Below are 18,377 nucleotides of genomic sequence, written 5' to 3' on the forward strand. Positions count from 1 at the left end.
CTGCTGGAGCAGAATTGACAGTTTAGAGGAAGGAGAGTAGAGTGGTGGTGGTGCTGTGTCCAGGCCTGAAACCGTGTTGTGTGAGGGGGATAAGCAGATGGTTATCAAGTAGGCAGGGTAGTAGTTGTAGATGAATACATTTTTCTAAGATTTTTGAGATGGAGGGAGAATGGCAACTGGTCGGAAGTTAGAGATTTCAGTATTGTTTCCCCTTTTATGAAGGGGGATGATAAAGGCTTTTTTACAGAGTATTGGTACATAGGATTCTTGGATTGACCTGTTTATTAGGATGGAGATGGGAAAGGCTATGTTGTTGGCAGTTAGCGTAAGGAAGTTAGATGGAAGGCCATCAGGGGCATTTGAACATGGCTTCAAATTATGTAGGAATTTTTGTTATGGTAGAGATATGAACAAGATGAAGAGTGAAAAGACGGAGACAAGACGTTTTGTTGCTTGAGGAGGGTGTATTAGGGAAGATAGGAGATTGTGGGCTAGGTATATCCTTTGTAAAAGATGTAGTGAATTTAGCTATAGAGTTGACGAAAAAGGAATTAAATTGGGTAGCTAAGGAGAGGTCAGAGCATGGGTTTACTTTTTTACCAGGATGAAGGAGGGTAGAAATGCTATTCCAGAACTTTTGGGATTAGTTTTGTGGTTGTTTTGTAGTAAAGAGTAATAGGATTTTCAGTCACAGGCTATATGTTGTTTGACTGTTTCGAAGTTGCTTATAGTCAGTTAGGGAGGAAGAAGATTTGTGTTTCTGGTAGTTTTTCCATGCTTTGTCCCGGAGGTGCGTGAAGGTTATAATCAATTTGGTTATCCAAGTGGCTGTATTGTATTTAATTATTTTAGTTCTAATGGGAGCAGCGCTATTTAATAGGTTGATGAAAGTAGTATTGAAGTAAATCACTGCATCATCCAAGGGGAGGGATTTTAGAGGAGCCCAGTTAGTATGTTTTAGTGAGGCAGAGAAGGATTGAGGGTTGAAGTTCTTAAGAGAGTGAGTGGAAATATAGTTATGCGATAGGCATAAAGAGGTAGATGAGTGATGAGCGAAGGCAGGGAGGTGATCACTAAGAGAGTCAGGTAGGGTACCCTTATCAGAAATAGTATGGGGATGAGAGACTAGTATCCAGTCCAGGGTGGATCCAGAGGAGCCATCTTTAGAGGGTGTAGTAGGTGAGTTGATTAGCTTGGTAAAATTATAGAGGTTTAGATTGTGTGAGGTAGTGGGGGACTGAACGGTGGCCCAATTTATATTATCGTCACCTAGAATTATAGTTTCATTGCTAATGTTAGATGAGAACCAGGAGAGGATTTCCTCGAGAATAGGTATATTGTCACCAGGTGGAATGTATAGAGAAGAAATACATATATTTTATAGGGCCAGGGTTAGCTCAGCAGTATCAAATTGGGGTACTGGTTTAATATAAGGAGTTACAGATAGGGAGGAAGAAAACAGTAGGGCTACTCCACCACCTTTCTTGTGGGTTCTGTCATATCTTATGATATTATAGTTGGGACGGGTAATTTCAGGGTCTTTAATATGAACTTTTAACCATGTTTTGGTGATAGCTAGGATATTGGGGTGGTTGTGGAGGAGCCAGCCATGCAGGTTGGTTATTTTGTTACATAAACTTTAGGTGTTCAATGTTGTGAAGAGAAGTGATTTATTGGGGGGGGTGATGAGGGTGAGTTGGAAGGGAGATTGACAGAGGGCCCAGGGTTGGGTTGAATATCTCCTGAGAAGAGAATAGAGATAAGTTGACAAATGTGGGAGACACGGAATCTAGAGAGTTTAACATTTGTTTTGGGGTCAAGGTGGTACTTAAGATAGGGTGTGACTGTGAACGGGGCTGTGTTTTTATTATCAGTAATAGGTTTAGTAAGAACGGGAAAATTTGCAAGGTGACTGAAGAGGTATGGAGAGATAAAATTAGTGGGGGTGACTCTTGTACATGGTGTGAAATGGTGGTGTGAAAGGGGGATTGCATATGGTAGGGAGGTGAGTGAGGTGGTGAAGGCAGGAGAGGAGGAGGAGGGACAGTAGTACAAGTGTAAGACTAATAGTAAGCTTGAATGGCATGATGATGTTGTAGGTGTGTAAGGTGCAGTGCAGGTAAGAAGACAGTATTTTTATTGTTTTAGCTAAACATATACATTCCCACAATGCACTGCATTTGCCTACAGAATGACATTTTTCTGAACATGCCACTTCTTCAGATGTTTTTTATATTCACTTAGAATGACAGGACTCCTTTCTGAATCTCTGAATAAACTGTTAGTTACATTTTTAGAGATTCTCTGATTTATGTTCCTTTGCCTCCTTTAAATGCATTATAATAGAGCTTTTCTTTTTGAGCTAAATAGAGCATTAGTGAAATACTTCTCAAATCAGTTACCAGGTTACTAATAGTCCCATCCTCACATATTCACCAATCGCACACACCTGGTATGAGTTAGATTGGGAGTAACTCCATCCCAGAGAATGTCTTGCATTTTGTCCTACCTTTCTCTATCCCACTGAGGTACTGACTTACTTTGTGCAAGAGTTATGCTATGGCATTTGTGGAAGGAGTTTCTCCATCGACTTGATAACCCCTTCCCTCACTCAGCTGCTTCTTCTTGCTGTGCAGCCCTGAACTACTGGCAGAATAGCCATATCACAGCTGCTATTTGTATGCACCTGTGTACCTCAGCACATCTCTACATCTCCCTCAGGGGAAGAGGTAAGAAGGCACTGCCATATCATATCCCCTCCTCACATATTCCCTGAATGCACACTGGTAATCTGGTACTAGTTAGACTGGAAGGAACTCCATCCCAGAAGCCCTACACATGGGTGCTTCCCAAGTCCTCCTGTGTAGGTTGTCGTAAGGGTAGCAGGCCAACATGTGAGGTAAGTAGGACATGGCCAGGTTGGATCTGTTATACTGCGGCTTGCACTGGGATTTTTGCCTTTTGCCCCTACCTCCATCTGAGGTATTGTCTTAGTTTGTGCAAAGGTTATGCAATGGTATTTGTGAAAGGAATGCCTACATCGGGTCTATATTAGAACACCGAACATTTGAAATGTCGAGTGTTCTAATATAGACCCCCTACATCGACATGATGACCCCTTCGCTTCTTGTTCTGCAGCACTGGGCTACTGGCAGAATACTGTGTAATGACTGCCATCTGTATGCGGCTGTGTACTCCAGCGATCTCTGGACAACCCTCAGGGGAAGAGGTGTGCAGGCACTGCCATATCATACCCACCCACCCCTCAGCGACAACCTACAGGTGCTTTAGTCACTAACTGAATTTACGATGCCTGCCTCGTAGTCAAGGCTTTATCCCTGTACACCAGTGGGGCTGGCATGAGTATATAATGTCTTATAAATATTTTTCATGTTAATTAAATAGCTCCTCTGCCAAATGTATGAAAATTGGCATACGATATATATTTGTTTCACAAGTAAGTATTTTAGATTCAAAATATAAAAGTTGTATAAATTTTATGAACCACTCACTGGGGCAAGCATTTCACAATGAAACCAAGCACTACAAAGTGCCAAAAGGAACAGGCAAAGGTCACAAATCATAAAAATAAATCAATCTTGTACTAAACATGGTTTTATTAAACATACATTAGTTTTAATATCGGCTGAAGTTAAACTTTCATTTAACCCTGGTGGTGTTCCTGCATTTAGTCTGCCATATTACTTCTTTATACTCTAAGAAATTCTCTCCTTCACCTCCCCTGGGATCTCTCTCTACAATTTCAATAACCCGAAATGTGAACTTTTCTATATTCACTACGTGTTTTGACATGTTTTGCAAGTGCAGTATTATAATAATTCTTTTTATTATTATTATCATAATTATGCTTGTAAATTCTCCTTCTTAACATACTCTCTGGTCTTCCAATATAAAATCCATCACATTCTGACCATTTAATCAGATATGAAATACCTGCCGTCCCACAATTACGTTCCTTAAATACTGCTCTGGATTTCAAACCATTTCTTAGTGAAATGAACTTTTCTTCCAAAATGTAGGATACTGCCTACAAAATCCATACTTAGAACTGCAGTCCTTTTCATTTCCAATTTTCTTTCTATTTCATCCTTCTAATAATTTTTTAAAAAACTGACCAATGTCTTATTAATAAAATGAAAGTGTAACTCTGTAGTCAGTATTAAAACTAAAAGCTGTAAAATTATAATGGTCAAATTTTAACATTAAAGGAGTCGATAATAAAGGGTTTTAATTAAATGAAAGGTTTTATTAGGTGGATTTTGAATAAGTGGATTAAATTTATTGCTAAGGAACAGTTTTAGCTGAATGAGCACTTGAAATTGTATTGTAAGAATTCTTTTTTTGGAAAGATGTTTTAACCATAGGATGTTTTTATCCTATTTTCTAATTTTTAAGTATTGGTAATTTATTCTTTCATGTAACCCTTAATGAATTGAGCCATGTTCCCTTAAAATTTGATTTTGATGAACTGAGCCATGCTCCTTTAACTTTTGATTTTGATGGAGTCCTCACTGTGGGATGAAAGCTCTAAATGTATGTTTAATAAACGATTTATATACTTATGTGGTTCCCAACCTTTACCTGTTCCTTTTGGCAATCATTGGTGGTTCTTCTATAAGAGTTGGACATATAATTCATTTGGATAGTCATAGCAGTATTTTCAAAATATTAAAAGTAGTGTACTATTATCGTAATATGAAATACAGCATTTTAAGTCTGATAATAGCTTAAGGTGGTTGTGGTATAATAAATTACTCAACTAGCAAGGAAAGGAAAGCGGAAAAAATAATGAGGAAATGATCTATATTTGGGATTGGGATGGGATGCTTTTGCATATTGTTTACTAAATTATTCTCTTCCCTACTACTGTCAACGAGAAAAAGAAGGAAAAAGAAAGAACAATGAGATTAATAATTCATTAGAATCGATTAAATATGTCATTGATAATTTGTCTTTTCAGCTTTTCCCGGTTAGGGGTCGCCACAGCGGAACTCTTGTCCGCTAATGATTGGCAGTCGATTTTTATGGTGCCGAGTTGCCAGCCCAATGCCCAACCTTCAGGGAAGGCACACCCATTCATACATGTCTTTCGGAGGCCACTCGACCACGGGGAGGACACGCAGACTCCACACAGAAGGCACTCCAGCCGAGAATCGAACAGGAGAACTCTTGCTGTAAGGCAACAATGCTACCGCTGTACCACCGCGGCTTTTAAATCTGTCATTGAAAATTTTGTTGTGTCTTTCGGCTTTTCCCAGTTAGGGGTTGCCACAGTGGAACTCCGGTCCGCTAATAATTGGCAGTAGATTTTTATGTGCCGAGTTGCCGGCCCTGACACACAACCTTCAATGAAGGTACGCCCATTCACGCATGTCTCCACGCAGAAGATGCTCTAGCTGAGAATCGAATAGGACAACGTCTTACTGTGAGGCAACAACACTACCGCAGCACCACCACCACAGTTTGTTAAATATGTCATTGAAAATAATATTATAAAATAGAAAGGCAGTGTTGAAAAAGAGGTTTGGTGTAGCATGTGGCCAAACTCGCTTGCTGTCTTATGACTTGAATCCAACTGACAGCCACCCCAACCTCCAGAGTTTTCAAAGCAAAGGAGGAAACCGAAGAAGGCTGACACTTCTTTCTTCTATATCACACACACACACACGCATGCACTCACACCTATAAGTAGAGTCCCTGATGCATCTTACAGTGTATTTGTGGAATGTGAGAAGAAACTGGAGAGACTAGAGAAAATCAACACAAACATAGGGAGAACATTAGTTTTAATACCAGATGAAAAATTACACTTTCATTTAATCCTGGTGGTGTTCCTGCATTTAGTCTAAGTTACCATATTAGTTGCTTTCAGTTTTCATGTGTCAATGAAAGAGCATTTGCTCTTTTGTTGTTTCATTCATTTAATATAGACCCGTTCTTCATACTCTAAGAAATTCTGTCATTCACCTCCCCTGGGATCTCTATCCACAATTTCAATAATCCCAAATGTGAACTTTCTATATTTACTGCACAGATGGCACCCCAACTGAGAATTGAACTGGGGAACCTCTTAAGGTGAAGCAGCAACGTTACCTGTTGTGACACTGTTCCAAACTAGAGACAAGTTGAAATAGTAGTTTGCTGTGCTCACTGTAATGTGCATTGTACTTTGTCAGGACATTTAAAGATTTATTCTGTTTATGGAAAGAGGTTATTGGGTTACTTTTGCAGAAAAAAGTAGGTGAAAATACTACTGCATTATTAATTATGATACTTGAACATTATTTATTCATCTGAAAGGATTAACCTCTTCTGATAGGTTTCAACCAAGAATCATAGGAAAAAGTATTTGTATGGACTGTTTACAGCAGTGGCCAATTAAGTGTACTCTGGGCGGTTTTCATGGCACCCCCACCACCACCACCAAAACCACACACACACACACACACACACACACACACACACACACACACACACACACACACACACACACACACACACACTTTCTTTTTGGGTTGCGGATAAATGTGTAAATGCACATGTTCATTTGGATTTATCTTCTAGATTTAAGACCATTTGAACTGTTGTTATTATAATCCACAATGACCACAGTAAAGTGCACAAATGCCTCTAGAGCTTTAAAGCCAGATTGATCATGACAACAGGGCAAGCCATTTTTATCCACAGACATTCCCACTTTTGGTAAAATAGGTCCATTTTGACTGTGTACAGTACAAATGTCTGAGTGTGGTAACAATAATAATTATGGGCACAATCATGTATTTCAGGTTTGTTTCATGCGAAGATAGATTAATCTGTACTAGCTGATTTCACATAAGTCCTACAAAGCAATCCTGTTTAAACTGATAAAACAACAGGAAGTTAAGGTACTTTCACCTACAACCACTCCACCCCCCCCAATTTATTACTGCAACCTTTAGTGATTTGCCAGAAAAGAACAAATGTTATGAGGTGCAGACCAAAATATGAGGCAATATCATGATCATTCTACAAATTAAGGAACAGTTTCATCTTGGTTAGGTGCAAGCAGTACACAGATGGTAAATATTCTAACGTGTTCCATACAGTTGTACACCTAGTCCTCTAAAGACTGACTATAAGAAGGATAAACAAGAACAGGCTAAGTTGTAGTCTAAAATATTAGGCAAAGGTAAGAGCATTCTGTGAAATCAGAGACAACTCCAGTTTTGTTTCACAGAAGGAGTGACCAAAGATTCACTATCCCATCTTATTTCATGCTAGCCTTAGTGCCAGAGCTTAAACTCAGTAAATGAAGAAGACAGGGTGCTTTTATTCATAGCATTGCTAACCCTCCATCTGGTTGCCTGGCAGCATATTAAAAAAGGAATAAGTATTACTGCTTATTTCACACAAATCCATACCATCCCTTAATGCCAGACTTTAAAATGAGCCACTAAACAGAACAAGTTCCTTTTCCCCCAGCACAGCTAGCCTCCCCAATATGGTTGATGTCCAGCATACTACAAAAAAATCAACAAACATTCCAGGTTATTTCACACAAATCCTTATCAATCACTAATGCCATGTTTTAAGCTCAGCCAATGAACAGGGCACTTTGCTTTCATCCAGAGTACAGCTAGCTCCCCTCTTATCTTGTTGACTGCCAGCATTTTAAAAAGATGAGTGAGAGAGAGTAAACATTTCATCTCTTTCACACAAATCCATGCTAGCCCTTAATGCAAGACTTTAAATTGAGTAAATAAACATGGCAGTTTTTTGTGCCACAGCATAGCTAGACCTCCACCCAATATAGCTGATTGGCAGTATGTTAAAACATTATTTGACAAAAATCTACACCAGACATTAATTCTAGATTTTAAGCTGCGTCAATGAAATACGGTTGCTTCCATCCATAACACAACTAGGCCCCTCATATCTAGTTGTCTGCCACCTTTAAAAAAATAATAAAAAAAATAAAAAAAGAGAGCATCTTATTTCACACAAACCCACACCAACTGTTAATACCAGACTTTAAAATGAGAAAATGAACAGGGCAAGTTAATGTTTTCCACAGCACACATAGCCCCTCTCAGTTTGGTCTACAGTCACCATATTAAAAAATCAATAAATATTCCAGTTTATTTCCTACAAATTCACACAAGCCGTTAATGCCAGGTTATAAACTGAGCAAATAAACATGGCGTGTTGTTTTCATCCACAACATAGCTAACTCCGTCTTTCTCAGCTTCTTTGCTTAAGAATTAGTGATACCAATATTACTGGGAGGACAATTTTATGTAGTATTGCAATTCCCTAAAAGATTAACAAAACAACGGGTGTTGCATCAACTTGCATTTTCTGAACAGAAAGAAGTGTGAAATGCTAATGTCTGACATTGACTGACTCACGGCATTCCTCATTATTAGAAAATCAAAAAAAATTAAAAGGGACAGTGCAAATTCAGTGACAGTTAAGAAGTATGCCCAATAACTCTCTTGATCTCTGTCTGAGTTACCTGTAGTGGGTCTATTTATATTTAAAAAAAAAGATCAGATGGCTAACTTCTGACTTACTAAACAGCATTTTCTTTCCCTTCTAGCATTTCTTGCAGCTTTCATCCTTGCTCATTCATCGTTGGTTACCTGCTGCGTACATGGACGCACAAAAAAAAAAAAAAAAAGTCAAGCATCAGAATGTTATACCCCAAAAAAGAACCACAGACATATGTGATTGCTTCCATTTTTTTTAATATACTGCAGATGGGTATTAACCACCACATTGCTGAGTTTCTATCCATTTACAAGTGTCTGCTCTCAGCTCTCTGCTGAATCAGTAAGTAGATACTTGTAAATTTACATGCAGTGCTACAAAAGATAATTTAGCCTTGTAAGGTGTCCAATTTGAAATGCCCCCTTTAAGCCATGGGCCCCAGATGCTGAATTAACACTCCTATTATAATCTGTCACTGGTTCAGAGTAGCTAACTATCTGACATGACACGGGAAGATGAGACATTGCTAGGATGCTGTAGGGAGACTTCAGAATATTTAACATTTCCAGATCATGACTGTGAATGACAGAGGAGTTTAAATTACACTCTATTATAAGAAGTAGAATATGAATACTGTTTATATGTGGAAGGCATCACCACGACAAACTGTTACTTAATATATTCACCTTTACAGCTGAAATACAATGAAGAAAAGAAAATTTCACTTCCAGTGACATCATTCAAATGTGCACTCTTAACCTTCATTAATGGCTGCATAAGTGGCCATCACACTTAGTAAATACTTCCTATACAGACTCTCCAGTGACAGTAGTCAAAAGCCAGTATGGAGCAGTGGCTCCTGGATTGGTAACAAACAACAGTAACAAGTATATTGCCTTGTCACCCACACATAATTTTATAAATTTAAACAAGTTGCATGGCCATTAGTGTTTTTTATAGAATTAAGTACATACCTGCGTGATCAACAGATTAATGACATGTTCACTTGAGGTATAATGGAATAAGTTCATTTCTGAGTTTCTAATGCTCTTGTCTACATAAAACCTTACCGGCATCTTGGATGGAGTTATTTTTAACTATTTGCCTATCCTGTGGTACCCCTAATTGTGAGCCGTCATCAACAGTTTGTAATGAATACAGCAGCCCTAGCTCTATCCTTAGAATTAGAAAAGAATAATATAGACAGGAGTCCATGCAAAGAATACCCATTTACAAAGTCATAAAATTACTCTTTTGCAAAAGAAACCTGTCTCTCTCTCTCTCTCTCTCTATATATATATATATATGTATATGGGTTTACTTTACTCACCAAAATAACACTTGTTCGAATCTCAAATAGCCAGTTCCACTTCAGCGAACTTCCATTCAACCGAAAGCATGGACTACTAAACTTTGTTCCCCGTGAAACAAACCACTTGGCCACCAGGGTGAACTTTTCCCTTTTCCCCAGTGTAGTGTGATCTAGGAGTTGGTATATTTAGTTAGGGGAGGTGTGGGTGGGTTTAATGTGTTTCTGTTCACTTTTTTTCCCTGGTGGACAAATGGTTCATTTCCCAGGGAAAGAAGTTCGGTAGTCCGTGCTTTAGGTTGAATGGAAGTTCGCTGAAGTGGAGTCAGCTGTTTGCGATTTGAGCAAGTGTAATTTCAGTGAGTAAAAGTAGACCCATATAAATTTCCCTTCAGATGAATAGACTTTAAACCTTATTCCGAAAACAGGCTAGACGTTCCAAGAACCATAAATGGCAAATACTTTTGGGATCTTAAAAATACAGCAGAAAATGGTGATTGTATTCTTTGATTCACGAGGCCTTATAAATGGTTTGGCCAACCACTGCTTGATCAAAAGGGATGTGATTATATACATTACCTTATGGAATGAAAATTTCATCTGCATGCAAATGTTGATGATTCCTGCAGAAACTGGTATATTATAATGGAGGTGACATTGTAGGGTAATGGCAGGTATGTAGTGTCTTGTGTAGGCAGCTGGTTCAGATGGTTACATGCAGACCTTTGTGTATGTGATTGCATACATGTGTGTTTGACATGCTGAAAGATTAATACTGGAAAGAGGTTCCATAAGATGTTATTATGTCCTGAGGTCAATGTACAGCTGCTTCAGTGCATTTAGCAACAGGGGTGATACTCCAAAGTGTTAATAGTTTTTGTGGTATGTTGGGATAGTAATGCCTAATCACAGAATGCAGGCATAATGGCCTTCTTTTTGAATTATTTGTTTAAAGGTCACCCATATGAAAATATATGCTATGGGCTTTGCAAGAACCTTGGCTGACCACAGTTTCACTAAAACATGAGTTTCTAAGATTTCTTTGGTTAAATGAATATGCTTTGTTGCAAAGCAAAAAGCAGTACACTTTTCTGAATTGAAACAGTTATTGGATTAAAATGACCTTGTTGTTTTGAAACTTTAACATTTTATTTTGGCAGGTCTGGCACTGGAGTCTGGTCAGATGAAGGTTGCATACGTATACATGGAAACCTTTCGTACTCAGTTTGCATCTGTAACCACCTTACCAACTTTGCTATTCTGATGCAGGTGGTACCTATGGAGGTAGGGGTTCTCACATCATTTACTGTGTATTGTGACAGAATGGAAATTTCCTGATTCTAAACCAAGTAAAATTTGACTAAGGGATTTCCTTTTTAGAGGCAGCAAAACATTTATGGCTAGATACCTGCAATGAAAACTACTAGATGCCATTTGTAATTTGGTTATTATTTATTAAAAACGTTAATTACTTTTTAGAATCCCACAATGTATCTATTACCTAAATAACTGTGCTTGTAGCTGATATATATGCAGTCAAACCTACTATTAACCTGCAATACTGTGGCACCTAGTCCTGCTTTACAGGTCTTTAACATACAGACTAGATCTGGAGGTAGTGGTGGGGGAGGGGTATGTTTGGGTATGCACAGCTGCGTCTGTTACACTTCACAGTGCACAGAGTCAATGGCTTGCTAAGCCACAGTAAAAATCCTATTTTTTGTATCTTTTTCTGTTCCATTCCATCCTTGAGTTGCCATCGTTGGTAGCCTTCCATTGAACATTTCGTAATGCCCAATCCTACTTGGCCCTTTAGAATTTGAAAGACTGGGAGACCTTTCCTGTTTGCTGGGTCAATTTTATTTTTATTTTTATTGGCCTAAATCCTTTTATTAGAGGTCAGGAGGAGTATTGCAAAATAGAGGAGCATTGTTGCTGGTCCTTGCCCTGAATGGAGTATACAATGCATGCACTCTTTAGCAGACCTTATAACTATGTTGTCCCTGTAGCACAGGTCTTATCTTCTGGCCATCTACCATATTATGTTTTTTGAAAGATTTGGGACTTGAGCCACTCCCTCTTCTTGGTTTGGGCAAGATACATCAGTTGCTCACTCCTGTCTCTCCCCAGCCTACTCCCTCAGTGTTTGCCACAATTTAAGTCAGCTAGTAGCTGCAGTAGCAGTAGTAGTAGTAATATTAGTAATAGTAGCAATAACAGTGGCAGTAGCAGAAGTAATAGCAGTAGTAGTAGTAATAGCAATAGTAGTAGTAATAGCAATAGCAGTAGTAGAAATATCAGCAGTTGTAATAGCAGTAGTAATAATAGTAGTAACAGTAGTAGTAATAATAACAGTAGCAGCAGTAGTAGTGATGGTATCAGTATCTGTAGGAGCAATAGCAATAGAAGTAGCGGTAGCAGTAGTAATAGTAGTAGTAATACCAGTATCAGTAGTAATAATAGTAGTAGTAATAGTACTGGTATCAGTAATAGTAGCAGTAGTAATAGTATCAATAGTAGAAGAAATAAGAGTAGGAGTAGCACTAGTGGTAGTATTAATAGTAGCAGTAATAACAGTATCAGTAGTAGTAAACAGCAGCAGTGGTAGTAGTAGTAGTAGTAGTAATAGCATCAGTGTCAGTAGCAGTTTTGCTGGTCTGTGGTGGTTGAGGTATTCTTTTGGACTTTGAATTTCAAAGTCCATAGAAACCTCCTTACATTACACAGTTGTTTGAACAGTCAAGTGCAATTTTTTACTGTTATCACCATTAGTCAGGTCAAGGTGATATTGGACTAATGCTCCTACTAAAACTGTGTCCTAGAGCAACAAAATCAAGGCATTCATCTATTAGCACAAAGGCCCTTTAAACTGCATTGTTCCTGTTACTTATCCCTCAGCAGAATTGTGGCTGTTTACATTAAGTTACTGATTGTTTTCTCTGTCTCTTGAGAAGTTTTCAACCTGCTTTGTTCACTCTCACTAATGCTCGGGCTCACTCCGCTCCTCTACCCTAACCCCAAATTCCACCCACCCCTGTCTTATTCTACATTTATACTTCGATAACACCACCCACATATTCCTCTAACCAATACCATCAGTTCCTTCCAGTAGGAAAACAATCAATACAATTACTCCCAATAGTAACACCCACTCTAGTTTACCACCCAAGACTTGTCTGAATGCTTGCCTCCTACAACTATCAAATTATGTATTTACAACCAACCCACTACCCTCCTAACATTTTTATCCTAATTTACAACAAAGATAAAACCCAGGTTACAAAGATACCCGTAGCTCAGATTATTTTACTATTCATCCTCCCTCTACTAGCCTTCATCACCAATTATCAAATCCACCCCTTCAAATACTTAGGACTTCAAACAATCCTCACAAAGAATATCAAGATCTACCCAGCCTGCCTTTCTCCATAACACTCTATATCTACAAACAAATCATATCTGATTTATTTTTCTATAAATATCTTAAAACTAGGCATCCAAATGTATGATCAAATATCAAACCAAGACCAAAATATAACTGGCCACACTCTTCCCTCTGTAAAATATCAATTCAAAAAAATTAGCAGAGATATTCACCCCAATCCTGGTCCCACTGTTTATAAAACCATCACCAAAATAAACCAGTCACCTAATACATCTCAGCAAAAAACAGAATCCAAACTGACCTTACTAAATATGAACCTATGAAGTATGTGCAATAAAATCCATGACATACTTGCTTATCTTGTCACATACACTCCTGATGTAGTTATAGCTACTGAAACCTAGTTAAAAAAGAAATAAAGGATAATGAGACGCCCCCCCCCCCAGATACAATATACTCAGGCATGACAGACAAAACAAGCATACAGGTGGTGTAGCTATCATCTATAAAAAATCCCTAACCGTTACCTTACTTCCACAAGAAATAACCACATTTAACAATGCTGAACTACTAAACACTCCTAAAAATCAACCATAGGAAAACTATAGGTTTAATATCAATTTATATGCCATCAGGGAATAATTTTGATACTGCTGAAAGCATCCTGTGTTGGATATCCCAAGAAATTAACCATTAAACTATAATACTTTGAGACTTAAATATAGACTGGCAGCTTATAAATTCTAATACCCCCACTGAATCCATAAACTTGTATGAATTCACACAATTAATAATCACACCTACTAGAATCAATAAAACTTCAGGGACACATTCAACATTTGATTGTATTCTTACAAACACACCAGGCAAACTGACAAAAGTAGGCTGCCTCTCAGCATAAGTGACCACATACCAACATATGCTATTAGAACTCACCATAACCTAGAGAAACATATTATCTATAATCAAATATGAAACAGAACTTATTTCAGCAAATATATTTTCAATGAAACACTAAAAACAAACAAAAAAAAAAAAAATATATATATATATATATATATATATATGTATATATGTTACTGGAATGTACTTAGAACAATGCCACTAGACACTGCTGTATTACACTTTAGTAATATATTCTTGCAGACCTTAAATAATCTAGCACCAGTATGAAATAAAAGAGTAAAGTCCAATTTTGCACCATGGCAGACAAACGAAACAAAAGAAAAATCATGATAAAAAGGGATATACTCTGGAAAACTTGTTATAAAAATAGAACACAGCAATTTAGACATCTTAGAAACCTTGCAAAACTCCAAGTCAAACAGGAATAGCAAACATACTATACTAGCCTATAAGACAAATATATAAACAACCCAAAACTTTTTTGGTCATCACTAAATAGACTACTCTACCCTGGCAAGACCACTAGTCTCTCTCCTAAAATATATGATATGAAAGAGCCTATCCCCCCACAGTTTAATTCCTACTTCATGCAATCAGTATTATCTCTCTTAGACACTAGCATACCTGCCACCTCACTCTACCCCTGTCCAATCAAAACCACCCACAGCTCCTCAATTTCAGTCAATTTTACTCCAGTTGCTCGTTAAACTAAAAATTACTTCCATAGCTGTAGACCAACTACCATCAGACTTCTTAAAATAGCCACAGAAGTAATACCCTTCCCTGTGTCCTTACTAATTAATAGCTCCATAGCAGAAAGATACATCCCATCACTGTGGAAAACATACTACATCATACCACTGAACAAAGGCAGTACATCTACAGAGTTTAATAACTACTGACCGGTAGCAATTCTCTCCCCCTCTCCAAAATATTAGAGAACTGCATCCATATGCAACTGATGCTGTACCTAACCTCAGATAACCTGCTCACAGAAACACAATATGGCTTTATGCCCAGCACAGCACCGCTACTGCTCTACTATATTTTACCAGTATAATAAACCAACACAGAAACATTGGTCTGCTTGTGTCCACCATGTTCTTAGACTTGTCAAAGGCATTTGATACTGTCTCCCTCCAACAACTGCTCATTCGACTATCCTGAATAAGACTTTCATAGTATTCCTTGTTGAGGTTCCTTAATTACCTATATGGAAGACAACAAGCCATTAAATGGCAGTAAACCTACTCATCCTTTCAATTAGCTACTACTGGTCCCCTCAGGGCTCTATCCTGGGTCCTCTACTATTTCATATATTTATTAATGACTTCCACACCTCCATTCACCTTGCTAGTTTAGTTCAGTAATATGTGTGACCTCAACAATAAATAAGCTCCCAGACATTACCCAAGAATCTTTTTCATATGTAGAAACCTAGCTCAAAGAATCAAACCTCCTACTCAACTACTAGAAAACTAAGTTAATGCTTTTTACCTCAAAAAGTTCCCCAAATCAAAAGTAATCCTTTACCATAAAGTCAGCAAATAATACTGTCATTGAAACTGTAACACACAGTAAACTCCTAGGTGTTATAATACATGACAGTCTCAAATATGACCAGTATACACTGCACATCATTAAATCTACACAGCAGAAGCTAGACTTCCATTATAGGATCAATGGATCCCTTACAGATACTGCAAGAAATAACTCTAACCACCACCTTTTTACAACTGACTATCCTAACAACCTTAATACTCAAAGAAAGAAACTTGTGTCCTGCTGCAATAAAATAGCTACATTTGCCACCAGTTTCCCTGATAGGACCCACCTTTGTCTTAACTTAAAGCAATTAAACTGGCTTGAAGTACACAACTATCTAACATATTCACAACTAACTACAGTACACAAACTCATTCATCATCCAGAAAAATGCCCTGCACTACAAAACGTATTGCTTCCTACTATCCAGCAAGGGATCTCCATTCTACTAACAAATTCTTACTACCCACAAATAAGTCAAATAATGTTGCAGGAGACTCGCTGTACTCCCAATGCATTGCTAAACTCTCAAATAGTATCCCTACACAAATAAAACTCTCCAACAAAATCATTAGTTTTAAACCACTACTTAAACAATATCTTATAGGTTCATATGTTCATAGGACAATACTAAGCTATTGGCCCACAGGCCCTTATAAGCCTAGCGAAGAATTTCTCCCATGTTCTCACAAAGTCAGCACCTGTTTCCCCTGTTCAACGGTGTATTTTCTGTTTCTCATCCAGTCATCCAGGTTCCTCCTAAAGGGAGCTAGAGAGGTACTCTGCTTGACATGGAGATGGAGTCTATTCCACAGTTGGGGGAGTCTTTGGGACACAAATCTATCTTGCCAACAAGTTCTATTAATGTCACAGACCAGGTTGAGGCCTTGCCTGCAGGTTGCATGGGTCGAGTTTGACTTACGAATATGCAGCAGCTCCATCAAGGCTGGGTCTGAGACAGCCTTGTATGCCAGACACAGATCACCTCTGAGCAGTCTGTATGAGACTGAGTAGAGGGACAGGGCCTATAGCCTATCTGTATAGGATAGGTGTTTGAGATCCCTGATTTTATTGGTCAAGAACCTTTGTGGTCTCTCCAGCTGCTGCATGTGCTTGGCACGGTACATGCCAAAGAGGGCATTGTACTCAATAATGGGTCTAAGTGAGGAGTACAGGGATATTATGACCTCCTTGTTCCTGGAGGAAATACCCTTACTTATTAGGTGGGCCGTGTAGAAAGCCTTCCATACAATGGAGGCAGCATGGTGGTCAGAAGTAGGATTCCTATCAACCTGGGTGCCCAAGTCCCTCACGATGATTGTGTGCTTAGTACATTGTTATTAATGTGATAATTAATGGGGATGATACATTTTTTGGCATTCAGTTTGAGACCATGCTTCTGGCACCAGTCATTTGTTTGGATAAGGCCCTCTTGGAGGATGTTTACATCACTAGGAGAATTTAAGACAACACCCATTTTGCAGTTATCTGCCACAGACCACTGGTTTTAGCTTGCTCCTCATAAAAGTATATCCCACAGTGGCAGCTGGTGACTTCAAATCAAAGGGGGGCTGCAGGAGACAGCTGAATGGGTGGGGTCAAGGGGAAGGGTGTGGCCAACCAGAAAGGGGAGGAGCTATGCTCAAAACCACAAAAACTAACTTTAATTAAATACGTTGCCCTGGGTGGCAAACCATCATTATGAGAGTCCAATCAAGACAAAAATAAGTGTAGAAGAATAAAAATATTTCAATGCATTGGTTGCATGACAGCTTACTTAATATCTAGATGGAAACAAAAGGTTGTGAGGCATGAAAAAATAAATTACTTTTTAAATACATTACTGGAATGCCAGTCAAAATCAAGTATAAGAAAAACCAGAAGCACTCAACTCAAACCACTTTTCCTTGCACTGCAGTTCTAATTATAATTTATATTCAGCTTTATTAAAGTACCAAGTAACATGCTGAAAGTAGAAATCTCTGTGATGCCCCCACTTGTAAAATGTTTCTTATCCAAAAAAGACCTGCTGCCTGACAACTATCTACTTGTTTCATGGGGAAAACATGATCAAAGTAAAAAATGAAAAGCAAACAAGAAACAAGCTCAAGATACATTGCTTAAAGGATTACTGTACAGGTTATGGACCACACATGATTGGCATTCTGTTTAATTTACGGGTAAAGTCTGTAGAGATGACTGGAAGTTTCCAACAAGTGTAATGAGCTTTTTAAAATAATGGAATCCTGTCCTTTAATACCCAAGGCTTACACATTATCTAGTCAAGTATTCTCTGCATGGCAACAACAGAAAGGCTTTCAATGTTGGCAATTCTTTAACAGTATGCTTATTAAAGCTTACTTGCATCTTACGATCTCAGACAAGCTTACCTTATGGTCATTAAAGCATTGTTACTTAAACACAGAGCAACAGGCACTTTCTGAGTAATAAGCATAAATCTGAGTAATAAGCATAAATCAACAGTACAAAAATATGACAGAAACCAGACCGTTCTGCAAAATCAAGGACAGATGAAAAGCCACTAGTACTTGTGTCTACCTTGGATGGGGGGACACACTGCACATTTACACTGCATAACTACTCCTTGCCTTGCTTGGACACATCCAGAGTCACTACATGGGGGAGTGGGGTGCAACAAGTATGTCACAATTTGAAATGTCTCTGGCTGACTGTGATGGCCCTGACACATTTGTCATACCTCTCAACCTCAGAGCAAAA

At 38.3% G+C, this 18,377-nt stretch overlaps 1 protein-coding gene across 2 annotated transcripts in view; it reads left to right on the plus strand.

Moving 5' to 3' along the window:
• ADGRD1 (adhesion G protein-coupled receptor D1) overlaps positions 1-18,377 on the plus strand; it is a 2,063,662-nt gene that overhangs the window by 1,242,380 nt on the left and 802,905 nt on the right. For both annotated transcript variants that reach the window (XM_044068759.1, XM_044068760.1), the window contains one exon: positions 10,963-11,086. In XM_044068759.1, coding sequence (XP_043924694.1) covers positions 10,963-11,086 — 124 coding nt within the window. The remainder of the gene's footprint in view (positions 1-10,962; positions 11,087-18,377) is intronic.

The sequence above is a fragment of the Protopterus annectens genome, chromosome 4.part0 (assembly GCF_019279795.1).
Source record: "Protopterus annectens isolate FY-2018-M chromosome 4.part0, PAN1.0, whole genome shotgun sequence".
NCBI lineage: Eukaryota > Metazoa > Chordata > Ceratodontiformes > Protopteridae > Protopterus > Protopterus annectens.